General features: G+C 38.5%; 1 protein-coding gene across 1 annotated transcript; it reads right to left on the minus strand.

Annotated features, from left to right (window-relative positions):
• Positions 1-546: 546 nt before the first annotated feature.
• Positions 547-1,458, minus strand: LOC122472312 (olfactory receptor 8S1-like). Its single transcript, XM_043561732.1, has one exon. The coding sequence runs from the start codon at positions 1,456-1,458 to the stop codon at positions 547-549; it is 912 nt and encodes a 303-aa protein (XP_043417667.1).
• Positions 1,459-14,021: the final 12,563 nt, after the last annotated feature.

Consider the following 14,021-nt stretch of genomic DNA (forward strand, 5'->3'; position numbering starts at 1 on the left):
TCCAACAAGTCACCAAAGAACTAGATCTCATCCCAGACCCTAGTCACCACCAGAACACCTGAAAAACTATTTTCCCCCTTGAATGGGCTAGGGCAGGTCCCCACCAACCTGTGTCTTTGCTTTCTGGCAACTAGGCATATCAGTTTTTTAGGCTACTCAAGGTTAGGTGGATGAAGCAAACTTCATTCAGTACCATATTCAATTAGTAACCACTTTCTACTTTGAAGTGCATTTTACACTCCTATCTTAAAAAAAAACACTCTGAACTCTATCCTAAAACTCTTGGACAAAACAAACATATTTGGACTTAGTCTGTCTACACTACTCCATTCTAGTACTTTTTTCTCAGTCTTCACTTAATTTTCTTGCCACATACAATAAAATAAGCAATCACGCACTTAAACCTCTATTAACAAGAGGTTATTTTCATCAAATGGCATATTCTTAAAGTGATCAAGTTAGCCATTATGAATGTATTTCATCACCTGTTTTCTCACTGTCTTCAAGCCAAATACAATAGGAATTCTCCATCACAGAAGGACACATTTATTGCTTCAACATTTTATACAGAGCTGCCTTCACCTCCTGGTTCTTGAGGCTGTAGATGATGGGGTTCAGCAAGGATGTGATCACACTGTACTGAATGGAGACCACTTGTTCCAACTTGGAGCCGGAGAGGGGAGTCATGTATCTGAATAAAGCTGTGCCATAATACAAAAGCACCACAGTAAGGTGGGAAGAACAGGTAGAGAAGGCTTTGCCTTGACCCTCAGAAGAACGTATGCTTAGGATGGCAGAGATGATTCTGGAATAAGAGAAGAGGATCAGGGGAAGTGTCACAAATCCCAACAGTGCACATGACCCAGCAAGAAGGGCCTCATTGGCAGTAGGGTCAGTGCAGGAGAGAGGGAAGAGTGAAGGCAGCTCACAGCAAAAGTGAGGGATGATATTGGGGCCACAGAAATGTAAGTTGTAAGTGAAAAGACTGTTTGGCAAGGAGTTTAGGAACCCTACTGCCCATGCTGCAGTTACCATCCCGACACAAAAAGGCCTATTCATAACCATGCTGTAGAGGAGAGGGTGGCAGATGGCAGCATAGCGGTCATATGCCATGGCAGAGAGTAGGCAGGCCTCTGTGCTCCCAGAGAATATGAGAAAGAAACTCTGGGTCACACAGCCCCACACAGATACGGTTTTCTTCTGCATTAGTAAGTTCTGCAGCATCTTGGGCATGGTTACTGAAGAAAGACAGAGATCTAGAAATGACAGGTGACCTAGGAAGAAGTACATGGGTGTCTTAAGGTGAGAATCAGTTCTGATCACCAGGATCATCATCACATTCCCCATTAGGGTCAAGAGGTAAATCACCAGAAATAGTGCAAAAAGGATGGTCTGGATCTGGGGATTTCTGGACAATCCCATGAGGACAAACTCGGTAACGATGGTGAGATTTTTCATGATTAAAGTTACTGGCCCTGGAAGAAAACATAATGTAGCTGAGTCATTTCAGATGAATAAGACTGCCTCTCTTATTTTAAAACAAATGTGACTTCCAGCTTAAAGGTATAAATAAAAATCTATGAGACCAAGGAGTTTCCTTCTGGGTCACACTCATTATTACTTCAATTCTGGTGACATGCAGCATTCCAAAGTGCCTCCTCTGTAACTGTTTCTTTGAACTTTAATACCCATTTATTCAGGAAATATTGAATAAGCATCCTAGTGCTGGGCTCTGTACCAGATCGTGAGAATACAAAATTGCTTCAGACATGATTCCTGCCCTCAAAAGGGCTTAGGATTTAACAGAGGCAGATAGACATATAAAGAAGCAAAATAAAGGCTGTAATAACATAATGCACAGGATACAGCAATGGCAAAAATGTGAATCAATTATCTCTGGATGACCTGTTAAACAAAGAAGTAATGCTTAAGACTGTTTGACTGATATTTGCTCCACTAAGTAGACAAAGTAGAAGATAGTGTTCTAGGCAAAGGAAATGGTATTATCAGATATAGGGAGGCATAAAATAATAGTGCTTCTCTGAAGAACTTCATTATCTCAGAATGAGTGGGTGCAGGAGGATACACAGGGACATGTGGTGCCAAGAATGAAGGTCATGTGATCAAATTGGCAGTTTAGAAGCATTAACCCTACAGAAATGTGGAAGATGAGCAGAAGGTCATGGAGCATATAGTTAGGGCAATTAGCTCATTCTTTCAGTAGGTATTTACTGAGTATCTACTATGTGCCATGTAGAGTTCTAGACTGTTAGGGTGTGCTATTACAAAAATTTGTAATGTAAGCTTCACAGAGCTTACATTCTAGTTAGGAAACTCAGAAGATAAATAATAGACATAACATTTAAATATAATGTGTTAGAAGGTGCTATGTGCTATGTAAAATAATAGATCACGGAAACATATTGTTAACGAGGGGGTAGAGGAGGGCGGTGAGGTATGCAATTTAAATCGAGTGGTCAGGAGAGGAGAAACTGAGACAGTGTCACTCAAACAAGGATTTGAAGGAGATGAGATCATTATCCCTGCAAACATTCTGTGGAAGGAGAATTGGTAGAGTATAGCAGTAAGCCTGGTCAGAGATGATAAAGGGTTAACAGAGGTTGCAACAGTGAGGGCAGACAAGAGGAGGCAGATTTAAGAGATATCACTGAGATGAATTCTAAACGTCATTACCAATTTGTTGGTTAGGGTGAAAGAAAGTAAATAAACAATTGATTCTCAGGTTTCTGCCTTTGGTGACTGAGGGGTCCCATTCACTGAAATAGGTGATCCAGGGAAAGGAACATGTTTGAGGCAAAGATAATAAACACAGTTTTGAATACGTTGTTTGACGAGCCTTGTGGGACAATGAGGGTGTGTCCAGGAGGCACTAGGAATTTGGGTCATGAAGTTCAGGAAATATATTTGGGCTGAATATATGAGTCAAAGATTCATCAACAAACTTACTCAGAGTGAGCCCACTCATAATAGAAGATGCTCTAGGATGGAGTTCCATATAACAGAAAAATCCAATGGGAAAGAGGGAAAGAGAAACTCACAAAGATCCTGTACTCGTTAAGCATGGTCAAGCATGGACCTATGCCTTTCTGATTTGAAGGACTCATTGGAGCTCATAGAACCCAATGTCCTCTCTTTATAGATGAGTAAACTGAGGTCCAGTGAGGGGAAGTGAACTGTAACTCCTCCCACCAACTCCATTACTCACCAATCTACCCATCATCTTTGTTCCTCTTTCCTTGCCTATCCTGTTAAGAACACTAAGGTCTCAGCTCAAGGGTCATTTCCTCAGGGAAGGCCTTACTCTTCATTCTGCCACTGTAATTTCCTTTTTTACATTTGTTTCTCCTTTATTATGCTTGCTACAATTGTAAAACAAATTTTTTTTTAAATAGGGTATGTAAGAGAGGTCTTCCCAACCTCCCTCAACTTTTCCCTATCCCCTGCAGTCAATCTTTGTCTTATTACCTTGCTTTGTCCTTACAACACTTACCAGCACCTGGTATTTTATAATACATTTATTATCAACTTTCTCTTCCACTGGGATGTAAATTCAAAGATTTGTCCTGTTTTGGTCATTACTGTATCCCTAGCACTTAGAAGAGTGCCTAACATATAGAAAGGGCTCGGTATATATTTAATGAATGAATTTGTTTCATGTCTGTGTTTTAAGAAGTTCCATGAGGCCATGGACCATGTCAGTGTTTTTTATCTTTATATCCTCAGAGCTTAGCATAATGCCTAGAACTTAGTAGGTACTTAGGAAAGGTTTATAGAATAAATGCATGAAAACATCACAAAGCTAGCTCTTGTACACTATTCTACTTTTAATGTAGGAGATTAGAAAAGCATTTTTGATTATTGAATAAGTAAAAGAATAAATAAATTAATGTATGATTCATAAATAACCCCATTAGTGAGACATAAACTGCCCTGGGAAGTAAGATGTCATATTATACTCTGATGCCCATGGCCCTGTCCTAAGAAAGGGTCAGTTTGAGGTCCCTTTGACTTTCTTGAATGGATGGCAATGAGGCTGTACAGAGAGTCAGAAGACCTTGACACGAGTCTCAGCTACTGGTCAGGCAATGTGGTTTTAGGCAAGTAGGCAAATCTGAATCTGAATCTCTATTTTCTCATTAGAATTATCTCCCAAGGTCTACATGGCAAACTAGATAAAAATGAATTATTTTAGGATTTAAAATCTGGCTTCTGAAGAGGAGGGAAAATGGCAGCACAGTAGGAGGACCCTAGGCTCATCGTGTCCCACAAACACAATTAGATAACTAGCAAATCATCCTAAATGCCCCAGAAAATCAACCTGAAGACTGACAGCACAAACTCCTCAACTAAAAAGAGAAGAGACCACACAGAAAAAGGTAGAGAGTGCACAGACATGTTTTAGGGGAGACAAGGATAGCAGGTACTGGTGGGGGAGAGGGAGCCATGGTCACAGGGAAGGGCAAGAGAGATTGGAGCACACAGGGGGATGCACAAGGAAAACATCTCCCCAAAGCCATTGGCTTATAAAATGAGAGTAACTGAATTTCATGGGTTCTTGCAACCAGCAGGGCTTAAAGCCTGGAGTTTTAAAGGTTAGTGGCTTGTCTGGGATAGAGCCTGAAGGGGCACTGTGCTGTTTCTGGAGAGAAGGCAGGCAAAAAACCTGGGGAGCAGATGGCATGGAACAGTGATATAAAGAATTCCTGGGGCACACAAGAGGGTGCTAATTTGCTCTTCTCAGAGCATGTCCCCGACAGGGAGCACTCATAGGGATGCCTCTCCAGGAACAAAGGAGCTAGCTGGCACCATTTCTTCTCCCATGCTCAGCGTAAACACAGAGTGACCTGTGGGAAGCAGCACAGTGCCAACATTGGCTGCCTAACTTGCTTACACCAAGCCCCACTCCCTCTGCACTCTGGCAGGATTGCTTTTCTCACCCAAGTCTGCCTCAGTCCCAGCGTGGTGGGCCCGTCCCCCAGAAGACCAGCATAAACCTCTGTCCACACCATGTCTTTTGACTAGGGAGTTCTTCAGGGCCTCAGTTCTGGCAGAGGTGGTACCAGATTTCATTTCACAAGCAGACCAGAGCATACCTAGTTCAAACTCAGCACATTCAGTTCAGGGACCAAACATTGCCCACAGCAGGCAAGGAGACCCTCTGCAGATAACTGGCCTTAAGGGAGGAAAGGCCAAATCCAACAGCAGAGCATATGCAGCACACACCAGAGACACTTTTTTAAGTGCCAGGCCCTGGGAGATACATGACCTCTTCTTCATAAGGCCCTTACTTTCAGGAGCAGGAGACATGACTTTTCTAACACAGACAAGAAGGCAGAGATATAGACAAACTGCCAAGGTGGAGGAATTTACCCCAAATAAAAGAACAAGATAAGGCCATAGCCAGAGATCTAAGCAAAAGAGATGTAAGTAACATGCTTGAGGGAGAATTTAAAGTAACATTCAGAAGTATATTCACTGGACCTGAGAAAAGAATAGAAGACATCAATGAAATCCTTATGACAGAAATAAAAGAGTTGAAAAATCAACCAGAGGCGGAAATACAATAAATAAGATTGGAAACAGCGTTGATGCAATAAACAGGAGGCTTGAAGAAGCAGAGGAATGAATTAGTGACCTATAAGACAAAATAATGAAAATAGTGAAGTTGAACAAAAGAGAGAAAGAATTATGCAACACAAGAACAGACTTAGGGAACCCAGCGACTTCATCAAATGCAGTAACATTTGTATTATGGAAGTCCTGGAAGAAGAGGAGAGAGAAAAGGGGGAAGAAAATTTATTTGAAGAAATAATAGCTGAAAACCTCCTAAATCTAGGGAAGGAAACAGACATCCAGATCCAGGAGGCATAAAGAATTCCCATCAAAATCAACAAAAGTAAGCCAACACCAAGACATATTGCTTGAAATTTGAAAAATATAGTGATAAAGAAAAAATCTTAAAGCAGCAAGACAAAATGAGTCCTTAACTTACAAAGAAAGACCCACAAGGCTAGCTGGAGATTTCTCAACAGAAACGTGGTAAGCTAGAAGGGAGTGGGATGATATATTCAGAGTGCTGAATGGGAAAAATCTGTAGCCAGGAGTATTATATCCAACAAGTCCATCATTTAGAATAGAAGGAGAGAGAAAGAGCTTCCCAGACAAAAACTAAAGGAGTTCGTGACAACTAAGCCAGCTCTGCAAGAAATATTAAAGGGGACTCTGAGTGCAAAGGAGAGACCACAAGTGACAAAGATAAGAACCAGAGAAAATCTCCAGAAACAATGGAAAACAAGTAATAAAATAGCAAAAAATATATATCTATCAATAATTACTTTGAATGTAAATGGACTAAACACTCAAAAAAAAAAAAAAGCTATAGGATGTCAGAATAAAAAAAAAAAACAACCAAGACCCTAAATATGCTACCTACAAGAAACTCATTTTAGACCTAAAGACACCTGCATATTCAAAGTGAGGGAATGAAGAACCATCTTTCATGCTAATGGATGTCAAAAGAAAGCCAGAATAGCAATACTTAATATCAGACAAATTAGACTTTAAAACAAAGACTGTAACAAAAGATAAAGAAGGGCACTATGTCCTAATAAAGACACAATCCAACAAGATCTAACAAATGTAAATATTTATGCACCCAACATGGAACACCCAAATATACAAAATAATTAATAACAAACATAAAAGAACCCATTGATAATAATATTAGGGGACTTTAACACCCCATTTATATCAATGAACAGATTATCTAAACAGAAAACCAATAAGGAAACAATGGTTTTGAATGACACACTGGACCAGATGGACTTAACAGATATATTCAGAACATTCCATCTTCAAAGAGCAGAATACACATTCTTTTCAACTGCACTGGAACACTCTCCAGAATAGATCACATATTAGGTCACAAATCAAGCCTCAACAAATACAGAAAGACTGATATCATACCATGCACCTTTTCTGACCACAACACTATGAAACTTGAAACTAACCACAAGACAAAATTTGGAAAGACCACAAATATATGGATGTTAACAAAATACTACTAAAAAATGAATGGGGCAACCAAGAAATCAAAGAAATTAAAAATATACATGGAAACAAATAAAACTTAAAATACAATGGTCTCAAATCTTTGGGAAGCAGCAAAAGTTGTCCTAAGAGTAAAGTATATAATAGCGATACAAGCTTACCTTAAGAAGCAAGAAAAATCTCAAATAAATGAACTAAACTTACATCTAAAGGAGCTAGAAAAAGAACAACAAACAAAGCCTGAAGCTCACAAAAGGAAGGAAATAATAAAGATTAGAGCAGAAATAAATGATATAGAAACTAAAACAAATAATATAACAAATCAATGAAACCAGGAGATGATTCTTTGAAAAGGTTGATAAACCTTTAGCGCAACTTACCAAAAGAAGAAAGGACTCAAATAAATAAAATCACAAATGAGAGACAAGAAATAACAACCAACACTACAGAAATATGAACAATTATAAAGGAGTATTGTGAAAAACTATATATGCCAACAAATTGGACAATGTGGAAGAAATGGATAAATTCCTAGAATCATACAAACTATCAAAACTAAAACATGAAGAAATAGAAAGTTTGAACAGACCAATAACCAGCAAAAAAATTGAATCAGTAATCAAAAAACTCTCAACAAACAAAAGTCCAGGGCCAGACGGCTTCACAGGCAATTTCTACCAAACATTTTTTTTTAAGTTTATTTATTTATTTTGAGAGAGGGAGTGCACAAGCAGGGGAGGGGCAGAGAGAGAGGGAGAATCCCAAGCTCTGCACTGTCAGCACTGAGTCCAATGGGGGACTTGATCTCACAAACCCTGAGATCATGACTAGAGCTGAAACCAAGAGTCAGATGCTTAACCAACTGAGCCATCCAGATGTTGCTCTACCAAGCATTTAAAGAAGAGTGAATACCTATCCTTCTGAAACTTCTCCAAAAAATAGAAAAGGAAAGAAAACTTCCAAATTCATTCTATGAGGCCAGTATCACCCTGATACTAAAACCAGACAAAGACTCCACTAAAAAAGAGAACTACAGGCCAATATCCCTGATGACCATGGATGCAAAACTTTTCAATAAAATACTAGCAAACCAAATCCAATAATACATTAAAAACATTATTCACCATGATCAAGTGTGATTTATATCTGGGCTGCAAGGGTAGTTCAAAATCAATCAACATGTACACCACATTAATAAAAGAAAGGATAAGAACCATATGATCATTGAGGCACCTGGGTGGCTCAGTCAGTTGAGCATCCAACTTCAGCTCAGGTCATGATCTCGCCGTCTGTGAGTTTGAGCCCTGCGTCAGGCTCTGTACTGACAGCTCAGAGCCTGGAGCCTGCTTCAGATCCTGTGTCTCCCTCTCTCTCTGCTCCTCTCCCCCTTGCTCTCTGTCTTTATTTCTCAAAAATAAATAAACATTAAAATTTTTTTTTAAAAAACATATGATCATTTCAATAGATGCAGAAAAAGCATTTAATGAAGTACCACACCCATTCATGATAAAAACCCTCAACAAAGTAATTTTTGAGAGAATATACCTCAACATAATAAAGGTCATATACAAAAAACCCACAGCTAATATCATCCTCAATGGGGAAAACCTGAGAGGTTTTCCTCTATGGTCAGGAACAAGACAGGGATGTTCACTCACCATTGTTACTTAACATAGTACTGGAAGTCCTAACCACAGCAATTAGACAAGAACAAACCAAAAAAAAAAAAAAAAGAGAGAGACAGAGAGAGAGACAGAGAGAGACAGAGAGGAAGGAAGGAAGGAAGGAAGGAAGGAAGGAAGGAAGGAAGGGCATCCAAATTGGCAAGGAAGAAGTCAAATTTGCCCTATTTGCAGATGACATGTTACTCTATGTAGAAAACCTGAAAGACTCCACCAAAAAACTGCTGAACTGATAAATGAATTGGGTAAAGTCACAAGATACAAATTCAACATACAGAAATCTGTTGCATTTGTATATACCAATAATGAAGCAGCAGAAAGAGAAATTAAGGAATCAATTCCATTTACAATTTACAATTTACAATAGTACCAAAAAGAATAAAATACCTAGGAATAAACTTAACCAAAGATGTTAAAAATCTATGTACTCTGGAAACTATAAAACACTGATGAAAGAAAGTGAACATGACACAAAGAAATGGAAAGACATTCCATGCTCATGGGTTGGAAGAACAAATATTGTTAAAATGTCAATACTACCCAAAGCAATATACACATTTAATGCAATCCCTATCAAAATGCCACAAGAATTTTTCACTGAGGGAGAACAAACAATCCTAAAATTTGTATGAAACCACAAAAGACCCTGAATAGCCAAAGCAATCTTGAAAAAGAAAAGCAAAGCTGGAGGCATCATAATTCTGGACTTCATATTATATTACAAAGCTGTAGTGATCAAGACAGTATGGTACTGGCACAAAAATAGACATATAGATCAATAGAACAGAAAACCCAGAAATGAACCCACAACTGTATGGCCAATTCATCTTCCACAGAGCAGGAAAGAATACCCAGTAGAAAAATGACAGTCTCTTCAACAAATGGTGTTGGGAAAACTGGACAGCGACATGCAGAAGAATTAAACTGGACCACTTTCTAACACCATATACAAAAATAAATTCAAAATGGATAAAAGACTAAATGTAAGACAGGAAACCATCAAACTCCTAGAGGAGAAGACAGGCAGCAACCTCTTTGACCTTGGCCACAGCGACTTCTTTCTAGATATGTCTCCTGTGGCAAAGGAAACAAAAGCAAAAATAAGCTATTGGGACTTCATCAAAATAAAAAGCTTCTACACAGTGAAGGAAACAATCAGCAAAATGAAAAGTCAACCTATGGAACGGGAGAAGGTAACTGCAAATGACATATCTGGTAAAGGCTTTTTACCCAAAATCTATAAAGAACATCTAAAACTCAACACCCCAAAGAATAATCCAATTGAAAACTGGGCAGAAGACAAGAATAAACATTTTCCAAAGAAGACATATGGATAAAGCAGAAGATGCTCAACATCACTGACCATCAGGGAAATACAAATCAAAACTACAATGAGATATCAATTCACACCTCTAAGAATGGCTAAAATCAACACAGGAAAGAATGGGTGTTGGTGAGGAAACCCTATTGCACTGTTGGTGAGAATTTAAACTGATGCAGCCACTCTGGAAAACAGTATGGTGGCTCCTCAAAAAGTTAAAAATATCAATATTGCACTATATGTTAAATAACTAGAATAACTAGAATTTAAATAAAATTTTGAAGAAAAAAAATTTCCAGATAGTATTTTTAAAAAGTTAAAAATAGAAGTACCAAACAATCCAGCAATTGCACTACTACTAGGTATTTACCCAAAGGATACAAAAATACTGAACCAAGGGGATACATGGGGATGTGTGTGTGTGTGTGTGTATAGATATAGATAGATATAAATAGATATGCATATAGATATATAGGTATATAGATATATATCTTGCTATTTGCAATGACATGTATGGAACTAGAGAGTATTATGTTAAGCGAGATACCTCAGAGAATGGCAAATACCATATGATTTCACTCACATGTGGAATTTAAGAAACAAACAAGCAAAGGGAAGTAAAAAGAGAGAGGCAAGCAAGAAACAGATTCTTTAACTATGGAGAACAAACTGATAGTTACCAGAAGGGAAGTGGGCAGGGGGATGGGTTAAACAGGTGATGGGCAATAAGGAGTGCACTTTTTGCTATGAGCACTGGGTGTTTTGTAGAAGTGTTGAATGATTATATTGTACACCTTAAACTAATATTACACTGTATATTAACTAAATGGAATTTAAATTTAAAAATTTAAGAAATAGAAAAAAAATAAAGTCTGGTTTCTGGTCCTAATTCCAACAGCAATTGGTTTAGCTTAGGAACCTTAGATTAGTCAATTCACTAGAGAGGTTCTGTTACACTGTTGGAAAAAAATAGTGATAATAACATACTCTTAATGGAGTAAAGTTAACTGCAAAACAAAAGTAATTTGGTCATGTATGAATGCTGTATTTCTGATAGGAACTAGACTAACTAGCTTATGATCTTTAACAAGTCAACTGATTTTTTCTGGGTCTAGTCTAAACATGGTGCAGAGCACAGGGTAATCTCCCTGATTTCTCCCTAACATATTTTGTTACTCTTTTGTTGCCTCACTATTTTAAAATTTCTCTCTTTTAATAATCTTCTACAGTATTTACCCTTTGGGATCATTATAAAGCGTTGAAGGACTTCAGAAACCTATTAGTGGTCTGTCTGTATGCAAGTTTTCCCCTTCTGTGATGACCTGCAGCTGCTGTCATTCCTTGGGCGAAATTAAAGTGACGGCATGAATGCCTGAAATCCTATGCATATATGATAGATAGATAGATAGATAGATAGATAGATAGATAGATAGGGAAAGATCTCCACTCTACTTATAATCAAAGACTTCCAAACTAAAGCCAGATGATGATACTGCTCAGTATCTATTTATATGGAGATAAACTTTATAACTAAATAAATAAAACTTGCCAGTGCTGGCAAGATTCGGTGAGACTTCTATGCCCTTGTACATTGTTGGTAGCATTATACGTTGGTACGATACTTTTGGCAATATGAAATATAAAATGTCTCTTTTGGAAATTTATCTTAAACGCATACTTCAAAAGAAGAGAAAAACAACTGTGGGAAAATGTATATTCCAGAATTCTTTTCTTTTTTTCTTTTAATTTTTTTAATGTTTATTTATTTTTGAGACAGAGAGAGACAGAGCACGAACGGCGGAGGGTCAGAGAAAGAGGGAGACACAGAAGCGGAAACAGGCTCCAGGCTCCGAGCTGTCAGCACAGAGCCCGACACGGGGCTCAAACTCACGGACCGCGAGATCATGAACCAAGCCGAAGTTGGATGCCCAACTGACTGAGCCACCCAGGCACCCCAGTATTATTTTCAAGATAGTAGCACTAGGATCAACCTAAAGATCTAATAATTGGAGAACAGCTGCTACATTTTAGTAGAAACACATAACAGTATATTATGTAATGATGAAAATGATAATTACAGAGAGGCAGAAACTATAGTTCAGTAAAAAGATCAGAATATACAATTAGTACAAATTCATATAATGTAAAAATATGCACACAATAGGAGTTTATATGAAATTAAAAATGGGGAAAAAATCGTTAAGCTGGTAACAGAATGGACAACTGTTTTGATTTTACATTTAAAAATATGTTTCTTATACTTTCAATTAAAAATATCTTTTGGGGGTAGGTAATATATGAGCTACATTGTACCCTTTTGCTTCAAACTCAGCAATGAATTAAATCTAACTCCAATAAAGAGTATGTACCTCTTTCTTTTCCCATTCTGTGTCTGCCCTGCCTATTCTGTAACAAAATTGAATTTGGTCTAAAAAGCCATTTCTTGAAGGAGTCTTAGTTGCTCAGATGGAGAATGGAAAACTTTTCTTTAAAAAAAAATCTTGTTTTATAACAAGAATGCAAAGCAAATTTACAGATTTTGCTTCATCTCTGAAAAATTCTAAGGAGCTGCACAATTAGGCTATGCTTTCTATATATTTGGTCTTGCTTGGAGATGAGGCCTTGCTTGGAGATTAGGCCATGAACTAACTGAGCTCTGAAATTAATTTCAGCTTAAGATCTTGGCATTTAGCTAGGAAATTCCCCACCAGAGAAAATGAGAATACTCCAAACTCACTGTCACCCATAAATCAGGAATGCTCCATCCAGCTGCTTACCTGGTAGCTGTAGCTGCACCCTCCCCATTTAATCCCAAAAGAATCTCAACCTTTTGTCTAGAATCTGATGAAGAAAAAGGACAAACAGATTATGGATTAATGACGTGACAAACTACTCAACCTCCTAAATATTTCATCTCAGCCCAGTCATAACCTTCTTTTGTGAAATTGGAAAGGCATTTTTGCTTCTTCCTGGGCTCAGTTCCTCTGCTGTGCAATGAAAGGTTTAGAACAGCTGTCTAGTAAGATTTCTCACACCTGGTGAGATGGGGAAGATTGAGAAGGACTATGAAATCTAGTTTTCCTTGGAGACCTGATTTGCTGCCTTCTGCCTCCTTTTGAGAGACGAATGATGTGGGGTACTCAAAGAACTCAGGTCTTAGGAAAAACTTATTTTCCCTCCCAACCAGTTGAAAGCTGTGTCCAAGTGCAGTTAAGCAAGTCACCTTATGTTTAGTTTAGATAAAGGATTAAGTGTTGACATGCATGGGCTCTGGTGTGAGCCAGTACCTGTCAAGAGGCTTTGGCCATCCTTTTTTTCTTCCTGTCTTCTTTCTTTATCTCTTCTGGTTCTGAGGAGAGATGCTGGCCAGTATGTAAGAATTTTATCTTTTTTTTTAGTCTTTTTCTACTTGGTACCCATATGGCAGGATGGCCCTTAGAGAGGGCAAGTGAGTAATGAGGGCCCCAGGGAGCCTGGGCTAATCTGTACTTATGGGGGAAGTGATATTAGTCAGTTATCTCGGCCCCTGGCACTCTTGCCTCAATTGTAGTCTGAGGAAGGGTGGGAGAATAAGGGGTGGGCACTGAGGGCCTGTAAATGCTTCTCCTAGCCAGGGACCAGCCTGGGGCTTCCTCAGGTTTGGCAGAACTTGATCTTCGCTATACATTTCCATGCACACACACTCCTACCACACTCTCTCACGTACATGCACACAGTTAAGCCTCCCTTCTAGAATCACGGGATTCTATGGAGCACAAAGGATCACACAGATCATTTTATTTCAATCTCCAACCTGAAGCATGAGCCCTGTAAAGCATCCCCCAAAAGTGTCCGTTCAGCCTGTTGGAACTTCTTCAAGAATTCCCTTCCATCAACTATTATAGAACTGATTTAAGGTTTGTCTCCATCCTGCCTAAAATCTTGATATTATATTATCTACGTGACCA

Source organism: Prionailurus bengalensis, chromosome B4 (assembly GCF_016509475.1).
Source record: "Prionailurus bengalensis isolate Pbe53 chromosome B4, Fcat_Pben_1.1_paternal_pri, whole genome shotgun sequence".
NCBI classification, from domain to species: domain Eukaryota; kingdom Metazoa; phylum Chordata; class Mammalia; order Carnivora; family Felidae; genus Prionailurus; species Prionailurus bengalensis.